Raw genomic sequence first — 17,345 nt, forward strand, 5'->3', positions numbered from 1 at the left:
TGCCCGATAAGCCGGGAGCGCGGCGCCTTCCCGGGACCGAGGCCCGGGGCCTGGCCGTCTCCAGCAGCGCGAGCAGGAGGAATGGCTCGGGAGGTCGGCGGACAGGGAAGGCGCCACCAGAGGACTACAACTCCCGGCATGCTTCGCGCCGGCACCGCCCAGGGCTTCCGCCCCGGCAGCGCCGCGCGGCCCTGTGGGAGCCGTAGTCCGTGTGAGCGATTCACAGCGCCGCGTGCGCCCCGGGCGCGCCGTAGCCGCGGGGCCAAGGCCGGGCGCTACGCTACGGAGGTGGCGTAAGGCGAACGCCTGACGCGGGCAGTGGCCGGGGCCGGGTCGGGGCACTCCGCGGCTGAGGCGCGGGGAGGCCGTCCGGGCAGCGCGGCCGGCGGCGAGAGGGGCCCCGCCGCTCTCCGGAGGCAGAAGTTGTGGATCGGCCGGCGGGGGCGAGCGGGCCCGGGGGCCGGGGCCGCGCTGCCCGGGCCGGGAGGACGGAGGCGGCGCCACCGGGCTGTGGAGGTGAGTCCCGCCGGCCGAGCTGGGCCGGACGCGCAGCCGGGGACCCCGGGCGGGGAGTGCGGGCTCGGTGGGCGGCGGGGAGCGCGGGCCCGGCGGGGCGCTGGAGGCCTCGGGGTCTGAGCGCGCCGGGCTCCGGGCCAGGGCAGGGACGGCCGGGCCCTCGGATGGGGTCAGCTTGCCGCCCGCTCGCGCTTCCAGGCCGTTGGGGACCAGGGCTGGGCTCGGGCGATGCTTCGGAGAGGAGCCCAGAGGAAGGCGGGAAGTCGGCAGGGACCTGGGCCATGTGGGTCACTCGAGGCCAGCTCCGGGGGCCGCGCACGCAGGAGGCGGCCCCGGCCCTGCCTGCCCTTGAGTGCCCTTATATCCGGGCCCAGAGCGCGGTGCTGGCCACCTTACGGATGGGGTGCTTGGTGCGGGCGTCGCTCCCCTGTCACTTGGGGAACGGCCTGGGGGCGGCCACCCGGCATGGAGGGGCCGGCAGGAGCCTTGTACAGTGCCAGCCATGCCAGTGTTCTCTTCCCTGTTCCTCCGGGGCTGCTGCGGCACCAAATGGGAAGTTGCAGACTCCGCTCTCTGACCAGCGCGCCCTTCCTGCTGGCTGCAGAAGAGGCCCTTCTAGAGCTGGCCGGGGGATCTCGTGTGGTCAGGTTGCCTGGCCCGGTGAGCTCTCGGGGTCCCCTTACTGCCCTGGAGTTTGTTACCAGACTGCTGGTAACAGGACCCAGAAAGCAGGGGTGACGCCCAGAACCTGAGGCCATGCCTGAGTGTGTGCGGAAGACTGGGGCTCAGTTGGGTGCTGAAGAGTTGTCTGCTTCTCCTTTGGGAAACCCGAATCTCCTCCTCTGCCCGGGTCTGAGGTGCGGGAGCTTGAGTCAGGGTTCAGCGTGGGAGTGCGGTGCCCCGTGATTGCCTCCTCCCAGAGTCTGGGGCTGGGCAAGGATGTAGGGGTGATTCTGCCTCCGGGTTCTGAGTGACTTCTCAACTGTGAGGCAGGGCAGGAGAGACTGTTTTTCTGGTCTGGCAGGGGGAGGCAGGTCCTGCAGGAAACAGCTTGGCCCGGCCTTGGGTTCGGTGTGTCGCGCCTCCTCTGAGGTCCTTTTGCCGTTGGGAGGAGCACCCCCCTTTTTCCCGCTTCTGTCTCTGTGTCTGAGGCCCTCCAGAGTGGCTTGATTGGCACGAGGAGCAGTGACCTCTGAGTCCCCAGGAGAGCCTAAGGCTCAGTGACCGCGCAGCTTGCACAGGGCCTCCTGTCTGAGCCTCCACAGACTGTGGTCTCTGAGAGCGGGAGGTGGCTGTTCCCCTCTAACGCTGCATCTGTGTAAGAGCCTCGGCCCTGCTGGACCTCTCTCTGGGCACCCCACACTTTATCCTTGCCCAGGCCTTTGGCAGCACTCCGGCCACCCCATTGCCACCGGCGCTGGAGGATGGCTGTGATGGCAGGAGAGGGGCCGAGGGAGGCTGAGCCCAGGGCTCTATCCTGCCCGTTAAACCACCTCATATGAGGCGATTAGAGAGAGGGAAGAATTCTGCTGCCCAAAAAACCCTCCAGAACCTCGGGAGTTGTTCATGGGCCTGAGCCATCGCTGAAGACCCCGAGGGAGTCTGCCACCCACGTGGCCGTTGGTGGCCGAGCAGCCCCTGGTCCAGCCCTCTGGCCCAAGCTGTGACGCCTCTCCTCACTGCACCGGGTGTGGGCAGGTGCTGAGAACAACGTCATTAGACCACACGGTGTGGGGTCTTTTAGGAGCAGTGACAGAAGCCCAGGAGGGCGGCTGAGATTTCATGAGACACAGGATGGGCTTGGGTGGTTTCTTCATCAGACGCGGAAGAAGGAGACCCCGTGCCTGTGGGCTGCCGCGGGCGCTCTGCTCTCCTGTTCTCCCACTCTGCCCCTCTGCTCCCACCCTAGACCTCATTGTCTGACCCCCGCACAGCCGGAGTGCCCAGAAGCCCAGTGGGACTTGTTCTCCCTAAAGCTCTTCCACATCCCTCCTAACGTCTCGGTGTGAACGTGTGCTTCCTTACCACCTGCCTGTGCCTCAGCTGCTGGAGCCACTGGACCCTCATGCCCCGTGCTGGCGAGAACGCTCAAGTCTGTGCATAGCTGTGATGTTGCCCCTCCGGTGGTCCCTGGCTCCCCTCCGTGGGATCTGCCTGCAGCAGTTACACTTGGCACCGTCCTGTGTCCCTGCTCAATGTGGCGCTGGGAGGGCAGGGGCCGTTTCCGTTTCTTGGCAGGCCCAGTGCCCAGCACCATCTAGCCGTGTGCGGAGCAGGCGGTCAGTGAGCACCACGGTCAGCCCTCACCACAGGCAGTTCTGGAGTTTTGAGTTCTGGTGGCCAAGGGGGACTCCTGGGTGCTCCAGAAAGGCAGCACACCAGCCCCTGTGGCGTGGAAGTGGCCACACCTGACTTCGGCTCGTTTCTGAGTCTGAGAGAACAGACTTGCCGGCCTGTGACCCCTGCGTGCCTGTCTCCCTGCCGGGAGGCTGTGGGTGGAGGCTGGGCCCAGAGACCTGTTCAGACACACCCTGTTACGTGTGGGCCCCATACAGCTGGGTGCAGATCTCACAGTGCGTGGCCCAGGCGGGAGTCTGTGGATGGCTGCATTGCGCCATAGGACGGGACGGGCTGCTGCTGGCCCCCAGGGTGCAGGGAGTGGGGGCTACGGGAGGACAGGGGCATCCTAGCCCAGCGCAGGGGCCCCTTGATGAGCTGCATCAGGCAGTTAATTCGCACACCATCTTCGGGGCCTGCCTGAGTGCTGTACAGGAGGCCAGCAGGGTGGCCACGCTCCCCAGGACTTGCCTAGGACACCAGGGTGGACTCCTTGAGTCCCTCCCCTCCTGGCCTCCAGACACCATCATTTCTCAGTTCCCCGAGGTCAAAGGGAGGCTGCCAGGGTTGCCGTCCCCGCCTCCCTGGAGGGCCTCGTCAGGAGTCAGGAGGAAGCAGGCCGATCCTGCTTTCTGAAATAATCTCGGCAGCTGTGCCCAGTTGCAGGCGGTGATTGCTGCTTCAGGCTGCTCTGTGGAAGGAGCTCCCTCCGCTACAGAGAGAACTCCTCCCCATGCCCCCCCCTCACTTTTCTTGAAAAAGTTGCCCTTTATTTTTAAGATGTCTTAAATTCTACGTTTTTGAGTCAGACTCTGTCGCCCAGGCTAGAGTGCTGTTGCGATCATAACTCGCTGTAGCCTCAAACTTCTGGGCTCAAGTGATCCCCCTGCCTCAGGCTCCCAAAGCACTGAGACCGCAGGCGGGTGCCACCACACCCAGCCTCTGCCCTTTGGAAGTAGAATCCCCCAGGCAGGCTTCTGCCCTCTGCCTGATCCCCACTCCCTACCCCCTACCTCCCAGCCTTCTGTAATGGGAAAGGCAGGAAGCTTTGGAGCTCTCTGGATCCCCTGCCCTTCCTGAAAAGGTGGTCGCAGAGAGGCTGGAGCTGGTAGGGGAAGAGGCGCCAAGAGGCCTCCTCTGGGCCCAGGACCACACAGCTGCCAAGGCCCCAGTCTCCCTCTCTGAGAGGTGCCCCCTGCGTCCCTGTGGCTTCTGCTTGGCCACTGGCAAGGTCACCAGGCTGCCTAGATCAGAGCTTGCACTTGGCAAGCACAGAAACAGAGAAGTGTCAAAACACATGTGCTTGTCTGATCCTTTTTTTCCTGTTAAAAATGGAATCTGGGGTTGGGCACAGTGGCTCCTGCCTGTAATCCTAGCTCTTTCGGAGGCCAAGGCAGGTGGATCACCTGAGGTCAGGAGTTCCAGATCAGCCTGACCCATATGGCGAAACCCCATCTCAGTTAAAACTTAGCCGGGTGTGGTGGTGCGTGCCTGTAATCCCAGCTACTCAGGAGTCTGAGACAGGAGAATTGCTTGAACCTGGGAGGCAGAGGTGGCAATGAGCAGAGATTGCACTGCAGCCTAGAGGAAGACTCTGTCTCAAAAAAAAAAAAAAAAGGTAGAATTCGGCTGAGCACGGTGGCTCATGTTGGGAGGCCGAAGCAGGTGTGTCACCTGAGGTCAGGAGTTCGAGACCAGCTTGGCCAACATGGCAAAACCCCATCTCCTAAAAATACAAAAATTAGCCGGGCATGGTGGTGCATGCCTGTAGTCCCAGCTACTCAGGAGGCTGAGACAAGAGAATTGCCTGAACCTGAGGGGCGGAGGTTGCAGTGAGCCGAGATTACGCCATTGCACTCCAGCCTGGGCGAAAGAGCGAGACTCTGTCTCCAAAAAACAAAAAAGAATTCAGCGTTAACACTGAACTTGTGAAACTCAAAGTCAAAATCTTGAGTGTTCCCATGTCCCTGACAATATCGTTTTGAAAAATGTGCAAGGCCTCACTGAGGGGGTGTGCCACCCTAGAGACACAGAGGGGCGCAGGAGTGACCCCATTACCCCATGTGTCCTTCTGGACACCCTGCTCAGCTCAGCCCAAGCCCCTCACCATCGCTGCAAAGATGCCTCTGCTTTCCCCTCACCCTCAAAGGCCAGGCGGCTTTAAGGCAGAGAGGATCCAGCCCATCAGAGGGTGCAGGCGTTCACAGTGAGCAGCATCAGAGGTGTCTCAGAGCAGCTCTGAACGGGCCGAGGAAGTGAAGCCCTGTCCGGAGAGCCAGGTGGGACAGCACAGCCTGAATGGCTGGAGCCCCAGTGGTGCGTGGGCCCCCAGTCCTCTGACTTCCACCCAGAGCTGGTGGCTGGTGCCTCTGCAGACTGCAAGGTTCTTGGCAGACGCAGAGATCTCGAGCCCCAGAAGAGCCTCCTGCTTGCAGTGAGGGTTAGTCCCAAGGCCTTTGTTCTGTGCCTGAGTCTCGGCTGAGCTCTGTGGACCACTCTTCCGAGGTGAGGCCTGGGCCTCCCTCTCTGTGCCACAAGCACATGTCACCACACCATCCTCGGTGCTGATCACAGAAGAGGGTGATGGGCTGGGGGAGTGTCCCATGCCTGTCATCCCAGCACTCTGGGAGGCCAAGGCAGGTGGATCATTTGAGGTCAGGAGTTCGAGACCAGCCTGGCCAATGTGGTGAAAACCCATCTACTAAAAATACAAAAATTAGCCGGGCGTGGTGGCACATGCCTGTAGTCCCAACTACTTGGGAGGTTGACAATCGCTAGAACCCAGGAGGCGGAGGTTGCAGTGAGCCGAGATCTCGCCACTGCACTCCAGCTTGGGAGACAATGAGAGTCTCTCTCAAAAAAATTAAAAAATTAAAAAAAAAAAAAGAAGGTGATGACTGAGTGGGAAGGCCACAGTGGGCCCCACACCGCCCAGGAAGGACGGGGCAGGGAGAATGAGCGTCCTACCCACCGCCATGGCACCGCTGTGGGAAGCATGTGCCAAGAGAAGCAAAGCCACCTGGCTTGAGGCAGCAGCTGCCCTGGTGGCAGTTAGAGTGGCCGGGTGGTGCTTGGGCCTGGGTCCAGGGGAGTCGAGGTAGCTGCCTGGCCATGTGCCTGAGCTCTGCCCAAGCTGGGCACCTTTCCCTGGCTGTGCGCAGGAAGCCTGGCTGCCTCCCTGGCTGGTGCTGCTCTGTGGCCCTGCCCGTGGACTCTTGCCCATGGCCTGTTCCTTGCAGCAGAGCCAGGCTGTGGGAGATCCAGACAGGATCCCAAATGGCCCTGTCCACGGTGCTGGCTGACCGGGGCTTGACTGCACTAGACGGGGGCCTTAAACCAGGGTAGTGAGGAACCGGCTGAGCCCATGCTGCTCCCCAGGCTGCCTTTGGCTCTCAGAGAGACACAGCTTCTAAGGCAAAGGGTCTCCTGGGACTGGTTTCCGGGGACTCTGGCTCCTGCAGAGAGGCCCGGAGGCGGGGCTTGGTGTTCAGGGTCAGAGTCCTCCCGGAGGAAGCCGGATGCCTGGTTAGATGCCTCCCTTCCTCCCTTCCTAGGCAGCAGCCAGACAGGGCACAGGGGCTTGGGCGCTAGCCGCAGCTTCAGGTGAGTTTGTTCCCAAGCACTGCGGCTCACCTGTGGGTTTGCATGGGTTGCAGGCGTTCGTGGAGCAGCAGGGTTGGAGTGCCGTGGCTGGCGGCACCTCCTCAGAGCCGTTGGTTCACAGAACCCCTGCCCGCCCTGAAGAGCCTGGTTTTCCCAGCCATTTGGGCTGTGGTCCTGTTGTGGGGGGTGACCGTGAGGGTGGTCTGGGATCCTGAGGGGGTGCTTGTCCTTTTGGTGGCCTCCCCTGTGCTGTGGCCCTGGCCCCTAAACAGAACCTCCCACACCCCACGGTATTGCTGGGGCAGTGCTGGAGCAGGGCTGGTGAGGAACATGTGCACGGCCCCCGCTGCTTTCCTCAGCCAGGAGGGGGTCTGGCTGGGCACTGGCCGGTACCGGCACGTAGGGTGCCTGGTTCCTGGGGAGCAGCCTCCATCTGTGTCTGGAGAGTGCCGTCCTGCCATTTCTCGTTGGAGGTGAACGGTCGTAGTTCACGTCCTCGCCCAGGCGGGGCCCTGGCCTGGTTTCTTGTAGGGGTGATGGGTAGCCCTGTCCCCAGCCCTCCTGCTTGTCTCATGCAGGAACTTCACGTCCTCAGGGCCATCTCCTCCACAGGTGCCCCTAGCTCAGTGGGGATGAACGCAGAGGTGCCTGTCTTCAGGTTGTGGGGACCCACTGAGCTTCGTCCCGGTAGTGCCTGGCTCTTGCTTTCTGTCTGGACCAGCAGCCTCTGGTCTGGTGGGTGCATTCCTAGGGCACAGTGGGGTTGCCATGGGGCCAGGACACAGGGACCTCCATTCTCCGTCTGCCACCCCCCACTCCCTTGACTTGAGCAGGGGTTACATCGAGGCATCCTTGTTGGGGTTGCTGCGCTTCCCATGGTGGCGAGATGGCTCTGAAAGATTGATGGAGATTTAGGGCCTTGGGAGCAGGTGCCGTGTGAGTGGGACACGCCTGTGTCACCTGTAGGGCAGGGGAGGCGGGGAGGCCCAGGGAATACAGCTGTGTGCACCGTTAGTTAGCAAGGATGTGGGGAGTGTGTGTGGAGTGGGCACAGCTGTGGGTCCCACATTGGGGAGTGTGTGTGGAGTGGACACAGCTGTGGGTTCCACATGTGCCAGCCTTGCTCCCATGTGGGCTACCAGCTCCCCAGATGGGGACGCTGACTCGGGAGGTGCCTTTGCCTGCATTCACCAGAGCCTCAGGAGCACGCATCCCATCCCTACGAGTCAACCCTGCTGAGCCCAGCACTTACTCAGAGGCACCCAAAGACCCTGTTCTGCCCCGGGTGGTCTGTCAAGGCACCAGAGACCCCCGGAAGACCTCAGCGGCTGCAGATGGAGCAGGGCGGTGACGGTCATCTCCAGGCCCCACCCCTGTGCTAAGTCCTGGGGCCTTCTCGTTATCATCCCCTGGCTGGACACTCCCTGAGGCCCTCACAGGGTGCATGGGCGGCACGCCTCATGCAGGACAGGGTCCAGCCAGTCGGCCCTGCTCATTAGTTGCTTGTCCCCACAGGACAGTGGCGGCCCCACTCCCCACTTCCCTGAGGCTGGATCTAGGCCACCGCCCCATTTAAAACTAGGTCAGCGGTTCCCAGCGAGGGCAGGGAGCTGCATGGTTGGACTTGTAGGGGGAAGGCACAGGTCCACACAGTCCTGGGCCCTCCTCACCCTGCCCCTCCAGGGAGCCCAGAGGTGGGCATGGCTGCAGCCTGGCTCTGTCACAGCCACTCTGGAGGCGCTGCCCTGAGAGAGCCCCTGCAGGCAGGGCTCCTGCTGATTCCCACTGCAGAGGCCGGAACATGTGGACAGATAAGCCAGCAGGGGCACGTGCGGCCCACAGGAGTGGCACAGATGCTCGGCCACCAGCAGGCCCTGCAGGAGCAGCAGTGGCACAGGGTTCGGCATGCCCTGTGGGGGCCCTCTCCCTGCTGTCCCTGGGGGACCTGCCTGGCACACTACTTGGTGAAAGTGGCCCCCCCCTCCCCGGTTATTAGGACAGGGAGCCAGATGGGAACCACGGATTGATCTGACCTGCACTGGGCAGCATGTGGTAGTTCACGTGTGCCCAGGCCCTGGGAGTGGTGAGCGAACTTCCTCCTGCAGCAGGCCCTGTCCCCGGTGTCCTCAGGCGAGTGGCCCTGGTGTGATGACGCCCCTCTCAAGGTCTGGCCAGAGTTAGCACCCATGGCCTAGATTTTCCAGCACTCTCTAGGGGACCTCCAGAGATGGCATCGCTGAACCTGAGAGGCACCTGTCTCTGTCACCCTGCCTGGGAGCTGTCCCTGGTTGGTTCTGCCTTCCTTCCTTCTCACCACTCCTTGCCCCTCTTTCCTGGGGTCCCCTCCCTTCAGTCTTTGGTAAATGCAGTTCCCACACTCTAGGGGAATGCAGGCTGGGAGCCTTTTTCATAGCTGCTCACCTGGTACTAGCATCTGTCCAGCTGTGAGTGGACAGGGACAGAGGGGGACAGAGGAACCACAGCTGCACTTGGCAGCTGGCGGGTGGGCTTTGGAAGGAGCATCGGTGCCAGCTTCCCGCAGCCACCCCTGTGATGGGCTCCTCAGGTCTGCACGTGGCTGGCAGCCGTGTCCCAGGAGCCCCAGCTGCGTGGAGGAGGCCTCGCTCCTTAGTGGGTCTCTCCAGCCAGGGCACCCTGCCATCTGCACGGGGCTCTGGACTCCTCTGGCAGTGAATCAGGGGTGGTTCATTGATGCCATCTCTGGAGATCCCCTGGAGTGCGCCAGAAAACCCTGGAGAGTCCTTTCCAGAACTGGCCATCCAGGCTCCGTGGCAGGCGCGTTTGCTCTTTTGGGCAGGCTCCTGTCTTGCGAGCACCCACGAGAGGGGACTGTGCTGTCCCTGCCTTCCTAGGACAGGCCTCCCTCTTGCCCAGACGGGGCCCACAGGGTCAGTTGCTTGAGACTGGCTCTGGCTCCAGGAGAGTTTTCTGAGCAAGCACAGGAGAGTGGGAGGCCGAGAGCAGCTCACTTCCTGCCCGGATGCAGCTGGGCACCGTTTCTGCCATCAGCCTGCTGAAGGCATCAGTGATGAGCAGGCGGGGCCTTGTGGGAGGCTGTGTTTCTGGCAGTGCGCGTGACCCCAGGTGCCACGAGGAGTGTCGAAGGAGCTGAGGCTGGCCCCTGCGGGTGTGCAGTCCTCACAGAGAACAGGGGCAGTGCTCCTGTCAGAGCCAAACTAGCTCAGGGCATGTCTGCCCCATGGGCACCTCCACTAGTCCAGGCTCCCACCCAAGCCCTGCCCTACCCTGCTCAGGATTTGGCTGCAGAATGGGAGTGTCGGAAATGTCCAGCCGTCCCCTGTGAGCAACTCCTACGTGGCACGAGCTGTGGGGGGCAGGAGCTGTTTGGGTTGCTCCGGCATCTGGCATAGCCCCGCAAGAGGCCTGGGCTGATGTGGGCTCCCTGCTAGCGAGACTGCTCCATGTGTGCTGGGCTCCTGGCCTTGCTTCCATGTGGCATTTGAGACCCCGTGGCCCTTGCCCGTGTCCTGCACATTGGAGGCTGCCAGCACTTGTGGCTGCAGGGCCTGTAGTGTGGCGCGTCCATGTGAGATGAGCTGCCGGGCACAGTGGCGTCCAGGGACCCGGATGGAGAACGGGTCCCAAATGTCTGCACTGTGTTTTACGTTCGTTTCACACGGATGTGGCGTGTCTCAGAGACTGCAGAGCATGCCGGGCACATCGCCAAGGCTTGCTTTACCTGTTCCTTTACCCTGTCTCCCTTCTTTTTTTTTTGAGACGGAGTTTCGCTCTTGTTACCCAGGCTGGAGTGCAATGGCGCGATCTCGGCTCCCCGCAACCTCTGCCTCCTGGGTTCAGGCAATTCTCCCGCCTCAGCCTCCTGAGTAGCTGGGATTACAGGCACACACCACCACGTCCAGCTAATGTTTTGTATTTTTAGTAGAGACAGGGTTTCACCATGTTGACCGGGATGGTCTCGATCTCTTGACCTCATGATCCACCCGCCTCAGCCTCCCAAAATGCTGGGATTATAGGCGTGAGCCACCGCGCCTGGCCCTTTCCCCCATCTCACGTGGCTGCCAGGAGACCCACCATGACTCCTGTGGCTCCTTCCACACTGCACGGCGCTCTCCGGCCTGGCCTGCAGGTGCCCCTTTGAGGGCACATGTGAGCACAGGGTGGTCCCTGGGGAGAAGCACCTGCAGGTGAGTGAGCCAGGCTGTGCACATTCAGATTCCTGCAGACCCCAAGACTTGAATTTCGTGTAACTCTCACCTCTCACAGAGGATTGTTTTTCTTTTGATTTTTTTCAAACCATTTAAAAAATTTAAAAGTCATTGTTGACTTGCAGGCTGGACAAGGCCTTGGGCTGGGCTGTGGTCCGTACCCCACACTGTACCTGTGCATCCTGTGCCCTGAGCCACCACTGCAGGTGGATCACCTGAGGTCAGCAGATCAAGACCAGCCTGAACAACATGGTGAAACCACGTCTTTACTAAAAGCTGTACAAAATTGGGCGTGGTAGCGGGCACCTGCAGTCCCAGCTACTCAGGAGGCTGAGGCAGGAGAATCGCTTGAACCCCGGAGGCGGAGGTTGCAGTGAGCCAAGATTGCGCTATTGCACTCCAGCCTGGGCAACAAGAACGAAACTCTGTCTTAAAAAAAGAGAGTTCTCACTGCGTTGCCCAGGCTGGAGTGCAGTGTTGTGATCTTGGCCGGTTATGGTCTTGACCTCCTATGCTCAAGCCATCATCCCACGTCAGCCCCCTAAGTAGCTAGGCCTGCAGGTACACACCACCACGCAAGGTGGTTTTTTAATTTTCTGTAGAGACAGGGTCTCACTGTGCTGCCCAGGCTGGGGCGTGTCGGACTTGGGGAGAGAGCAGCTTCCTGCAGCTGGCAGGGTCTTCCCTTCTCAGGGTTAATGTTCTCAGCTGTATTTGATCTGTCCTCAGCCAGAGTGGGCAAAATGGCCTTCCCAGAAGCGCAGGTGGGCCACCGCCTGCCAAAAACCCTGGACAGCCTGTGCCTCTCCCGGGCCTCCCAGCAGGGGTGGCTCTGTGGGTGCACCCGATTGGACTACCGTCCTTCTGGAAGGCTCCTGAATGGCGTGTGGGCAGCTCTGTGACCCAGCTCCAGGTCTCCATCTGGCCTGGGCCTGCAGCAGCTCCCCAAACCCTCTGCTACCTCCCACACCTCCGCTTGGGTAGATGTCCCCTTGTCCCTTCTGTGATACAGCACAAGAGTGCGATCTCTTTTCTCACCAAGGAATCATACATCTCTGAATACTACAGATGTGATGCTGGGGTTTTGGGGGCCAGGGTGCATCCTAGGGCCCCTGAGGGAGGAGCCCCGTGGGTGCCGAACTTGGGCCCCAGGCCCTGCACCAAGACATCCCCTCAGCCCACCCAGATGGCGGGGCATGCTGGGAAGTCCTCCCGGGCCACGTGTGTGAATCATGCTGTTTCTTCTCTATTTTCTCTCTCTGTCTGTTTATTTTTGTTGTGTGTCACTCTGACCAGCCTGCCGCCCTGTCTCTTCCCTCCATGCTCCGCTTCGCCCGCTGCTGGCCAGAGGTGACCAGGTCCGGCTGTCAGCACGGCCGCCGGCCGGCGGGCCATGGGGAGCTCCGCCTCCTCCCTGGCCGCAGAGACCGAGTCGGACCACAGCTTCCCCGGGGGTCCACCCTACCCAGGCCCCCCGGCAGCGGCTGGCTGGTGTAGGAGCGGCTCAGGGGGGCCTGTCTGGGGAGGTCCCCTGGTCAGCCGGCAGCACCAGCCCCCACGCCCCCGGGCCCGAAGGTAAGAGGTGGGGAGGGGCAGACCCGGAGGGTTCCTGGGGGCAAGAGGCCTTTCTCCGTGCAGAGGTGCTTGCAGAGAAGTGGGTCCCTGCCCCTTGCAGCTGTGGCAGCTCTCTTCGCCGCAAAGCAGGAGCTGAGCAGGTCCGGGACCCCAGCCTCAGCTTGGCTGGTCAGTGGTGGGATGGGGCATGTGTGTCTGGTCCCAGCGGCCCTGTGTTTCTCACGCAGAGGCTGTTTCTAAAGCTTCTCTGTGGGCTGGGGTCCCCGCCGGCTGCAGGCACTGGGCATGCTGCCTGCTGCCCACGGTTTCAGAGCTGCCACCACTTGCTGGGCTCTGCCTGCTGCCCCCCGGGGGTCACGGGCCACATGATTTGGTGCGGGCTCCTCCACGCGCTGGCTCTTCCTAGTCATTGCCATGGCCTTGGCTATCTGCTGCGTCCCTGGGGAGCCCCAGGCGGTGAGCTCTGAACTGGGTGGACCCCGACACCCCTGCTGTCACCCCGTCCTGTGCCCTCACTGGAGGCAGGGACCCTCAGGGGCCCAGGGCCTTGGGGCTGCAGCTGCAGTGGCAGCCATTCCTCTCAGTCCTCTCCGGGACTGGCTTCTGCAGGCATTATGCCTGCGTCTGGCCCTCAAAAGGGCCTGCCAGGCTGCACCTGGCAGCAGCTTCCAGCAGACCCAGCTCCCACGTGGGACGGCGTCTTGCTCTCTGCTGGCCCCCAGGTGGGAGGGATGGGTGTGGAGCTGCAGGCAGTGGGCAAGGCCACAGTGGGTAGCCAGGCCTGGGGTACCAGCCTCCAGGTGGCATCCACGCCAAGGCCTGAGCTCTGGCCAGTGAGGGCTGAGAATGCACAGGATTAGCCAGGGGCCATGTGGGAGAACCCTGGAGCCCCATCTGAGAGTTACCCTGATGGACAGGGAGGCATGGCAGAGGCCGGACCCGTGGAGGGGCCGTGTGGGGCCTGGTGGTCACAGGGGAAGGGCCTCTGTGCTCCGTCCCCAGTTCCTGGTGCTCCTGCACCTGCGGCCTCCGAGTGAGCGCCTCCACGTGTGCCGGCAGCAGCTTTGCGGAAGTGGAACTTACCCGATTCGCCTGTTAGAAGGGCAGTTTGGTCACTTTTGGCCATTTGTAGAGGTGTGCAGCCATCATTGCAGTCCAGCGTTACAGCACCCCACAACCCAGAAGACCCCCAGCCCCAGACGGCCACCCACCAGCTTCCTGCCTGGGTTTGCCTTGTGCAGAAGGTACGTGACTGTGGAGCCACAGGACACGTGGCCCGGTGTCTGGCTTCTTCACGTGGCCACATGCCCTCCAGGTTCATGCACATTGCCGCCGTGGCGGTGCCATTCACTGCTTCGTGTCAGGATGAACCACGTTTTATCTGTTCACGGACACGAGGGTTGCTTCCACGTGGCTTCTGTGAACGATGCTGTGGACGTTCTTTATGAGGTTTTGCGTGGTCCTGTTTTCATTTATCTTGCGTAGATACCTAGGAGTGGGATTGCGGGGAGGTGTGGAAAACTTCCATAACTTCCTAAGAAACTACCAAACTGTTTTCCACAGTGGCTGCCTCACTTGGTTCCCGCCAGCAATGCTGGGGAGGGTCCCAGCATCTCCCCACCGACAGCTCCTGCCATTGCCTGTCCTCGTGATTCTGGCCATCCCAGGGGGTGGGAGCTGGTTTCTCCTTAGCTCTGCTCTGCGTTTCCCTGGTGGCCAGTCATGTGGGGCATCTCTCCATGTCTCGTCCATCCACACCTGTCTTTTCTTCCTTTCTTTTTTTTGAGACAAAGTCTTGCCCCGTCTCCCAGGCTGGACTACAATGGCATGATCTCAGCTCACTGTGACCTCCACCTTCTGGGTTCAAGCGATTCTCCTGCCTCAGCCTGCCAAGTAGCTGGAATTACAGGCACGTGCTACCACGCCCAGCCAACTTTTGTATCTTTAATAGAGACAGGGTTTTACCACATTGGCCAAGCTGGTCTCAAACTCCTGACCTCTCAATCTGCCCTCCTTGGCTTCCCAAAGTGCTGGGATTACAGGTGTGAGGCACTGAACCCAGCCTTTCTTTTCTTTCTTAATTGATTGGTTGATTTTTGAGACAAGGTCTCACCGTGTCACGCAGGCTGGAGTGCAGTGCTGCAATCACGTTGCCTGCACTTTGTACCTGCTGGGTTCCAGCGAACCTCCCATCTCCGCCTCCTCAGTAGCTGGATCTACATATGTGCACCGCGTAGCTGGTTAGTTAAGAGAAAAAAAGTTGGCCGGGCATGGTGGCTCACGCCTGCAATCCCAGCACTTTGGGAGGCTGAGGTGGGTGGATCACCTGAGGTTAGGAGTTTGAGACCAGCCTGACCAATATGGTGAAACCCTGTCTCTACTAAAAATACAAAAATTAGCTAGGCATGCTGGTGCGCACCCGTAGTCCCAGCTACTCAGGAGGCTGAGGCAGGAGAATCGCTTGAGCCCAGGAGGCAGAGATTGTGGTGAGCCGAGGTTACACCACTGCACTCCAGCTTGAGTGAGGGAGCAAGACTCCATCTCGAAATAAATAAATAAGTAATGTTTGTAGAGACAGGGTCTCACACTGTTGCCCAGGCTGGTCTCAAACTCCTGGGCTCAAGCAGTCCTCCTGCCTCAGCCTCCCAAATGCTGGGATTACATGTCCGGCTTTACACGTGTCCTTTCCTTTCCTTTCCATTTATTTAGAGCAGAGCTGCTGGGCTGGGCCGTGGCTCCCAGGGCAGTGGCCGAGTGGCTGGATTGCATGCTGAATGCCGTGTGGCAGCCAGGCAGCAAGCACCCCACATACTTTCCACAGGGTGACGGCTGCTCTTGCTCTTATTTTTTACTAAATTTATGTGTACAAAAGAAAGTTCAAGGTTTTTAAATTCAGCGGTATGTTTTTTCAAGTCACAGTTTAAAATTTTACCTTAGTGGAATTGTTTTCGTCATAGAGGTTACATACATTTATTAAGAATTGAAGCAGGCTGGTGCAGTGGCTTACGCCTGTAATCCCAACACTTTGGGAGGCTGAGGCGGGTGGGTCACCTGAGGTGGGCATCTCAGGACCAACCAACATAGTGAAACCCCGCCTCTATTAAAGGAAGAAAACTAGCCGTGCGTGGCGGCACGTGCCTGTGATCTCAGCCAGCAGGGAGGCTGAGGCAGGAGAATCGCTCGAACCGGGGAAGTGGAGGTTTCAGTGAGCCAAAACTGTGCCACTGCACTCAGCCTGGGTGACAGAGCGAGACTCTGTCTCTAAATACATAAACAGGCCAGAGTGGTGGCTCACAGCTGTAATCCCAGCACTTTGGGAGGCCGAGAGTTCAAGACCAGCCTGACCAACATGGAGAAACCCCATCTCTTCTAAAAATACAATTTAGCCGGGCGCAGTGGCTCACGCCTGTAATCCCAGCACTTTGGAAGGCCAAGGCAGGTGGATCACGAGGTCAAGAGATTGAGACCATCCTGGTCAACACGGTGAAACCCCGTCTCTACTAAAAATACAAAAAATTAGCTGGGCGTGGTGGCGCGTGCCTGTAGTCCCAGCTACTCGGGAGGCTGAGGCAGGAGAATTGCCTGAACCCAGGAGGCAGAGGTTGCGGTGACCCGAGATCGCGCCATTGCACTCCATCCTGGGTAATGAGCAAAACTCCGTCTCAAAAAAATAAATAAATAAATAAAATACAATTTAGCCGGATGTGGTGGCGGGCGCCTGTAATCCCAGCTACTTGGGAGGCTGAGGCAGGAGAATCGCTTGAACCTGGGAGGCAGAGGTTGCGGTGAGCTACGATCTCCCCACTACACTCCAGCCTGGTCAGCAAGAGTGAAACTCCATCTGAAAAGAATAAATAAAGAAAAATATAAGCCCTGAGGTGGGAGGATCACCTGAGCTTGGGAGGGTCGAGGCTGCAGTGAGCTGTGATCACCGCTGCACGCCAGCTTGAGCAACAGAGTGAGGCCCTGTCTCAAAAAAACAAGTTAAGTAGAATAGAAAAATGTAGAAAAAGTTGTTACTCCCTTTCTCGCTTTCCAGAGGGCAGAAGACTCTCGGCCCCTCTTTCTGAGCACTGGGCCAGTTTCAGACCTCAGGAGGGCCTGTTCAGTCTGTAGCTCTCAGGGGCTGCAGGCCACACTCCTGGGATTATCAGGGAGTAGAATGGTGGCAGCCGCGGTTCTGGCTACAGGGAAGGGGCGGAGCCGCGGGGGAGGCGTGGGGTCTGCTGTGCCAGGCGTGGTGGGTATGTGTTAGACTTGGGATCTGGCCCACAGGGTCAGGCCGAGGTGTCTGGGACACGACATGGCTCTTTCTCTTTCAACCTGGCCTCCTGCCAGGCTCTCCCATGGGTCGGCATCCCTGGGGCTACCCCTGCCACGGCTGGCTGCTGTAGGGCCCAAGCTCCAGGCAGCTCCCGTCTGCTGTTGCAAGCAGACCCCCAAGGTGTACGGCGAGCAGGCCCCCAGGCTAGAGATGGATGAGAGCCGTGGGAGAGAGGATGCGGTGACACGCTGCAGGAAGGCAGGCAGGGGCTCATACGGAGCCCTCCCCGCCATGTGCACGCACCAGCCCACTCCACCCCGAGGGACACACGGAGCCCTCCCCGCCATGTGCACGCACCAGCCCGCTCCACCCCGAGGGACACACGGAGCCCTCCCCGCGTGTACACGCACCACCCCGCTCCACCCCGAGGGACACACGGAGCCCTCCCCGCCGTGTGCACGCACCAGCCCGCTCCACCCCGAGGGACACACGGAGCCCTCCCCGCCGTGTACACACACCACCCCGCTCCACCCCGAGGGACACACAGAGCCCTCCCCGCAGTGTACACGCACCACCCCGCTCCACACGGAGCCCTCCCCACCGTGTACACATACCACCCCACTCCACCCCGAGGGACACACGGAGCCCTCCCCACCGTGTACACGCACCACCCCGAGGGACACACGGAGCCCTCCCCGCCGTGTACACGCACCACCCCGCTCCACACGGAGCCCTCCCCACCGTGTACACATACCACCCCACTCCACCCCGAGGGACACACGGAGCCCTCCCCACCGTGTACACGCACCACCCCGAGGGACACACGGAGCCCTCCCCGCCGT

General features: G+C 60.8%; 1 protein-coding gene across 8 annotated transcripts in view; it reads left to right on the top strand.

Moving 5' to 3' along the window:
* Positions 1–304: 304 nt before the first annotated feature.
* The window catches only part of CAPN15 (calpain 15), a 29,308-nt gene continuing 12,267 nt past the window's right edge, over positions 305–17,345 (top strand). For 2 of the 8 annotated variants that reach the window (XM_035266340.3, XM_078344172.1), the window contains exons 1-2: positions 305–516; positions 11,961–12,239. In XM_035266340.3, the coding sequence (XP_035122231.3) occupies positions 12,058–12,239 (182 nt within the window). In that variant the 5' untranslated portion in view covers positions 305–516; positions 11,961–12,057. Of the gene's footprint in view, positions 517–6,381; positions 6,457–11,960; positions 12,240–17,345 lie in introns of those variants that run through there. The other 6 variants (XM_035266339.3, XM_035266342.3, XM_078344171.1 and 3 more) reach the window with 5 other exon arrangements.

Source organism: Callithrix jacchus, chromosome 12, assembly GCF_049354715.1.
Source record: "Callithrix jacchus isolate 240 chromosome 12, calJac240_pri, whole genome shotgun sequence".
Taxonomy (NCBI): Eukaryota; Metazoa; Chordata; class Mammalia; order Primates; family Cebidae; genus Callithrix; species Callithrix jacchus.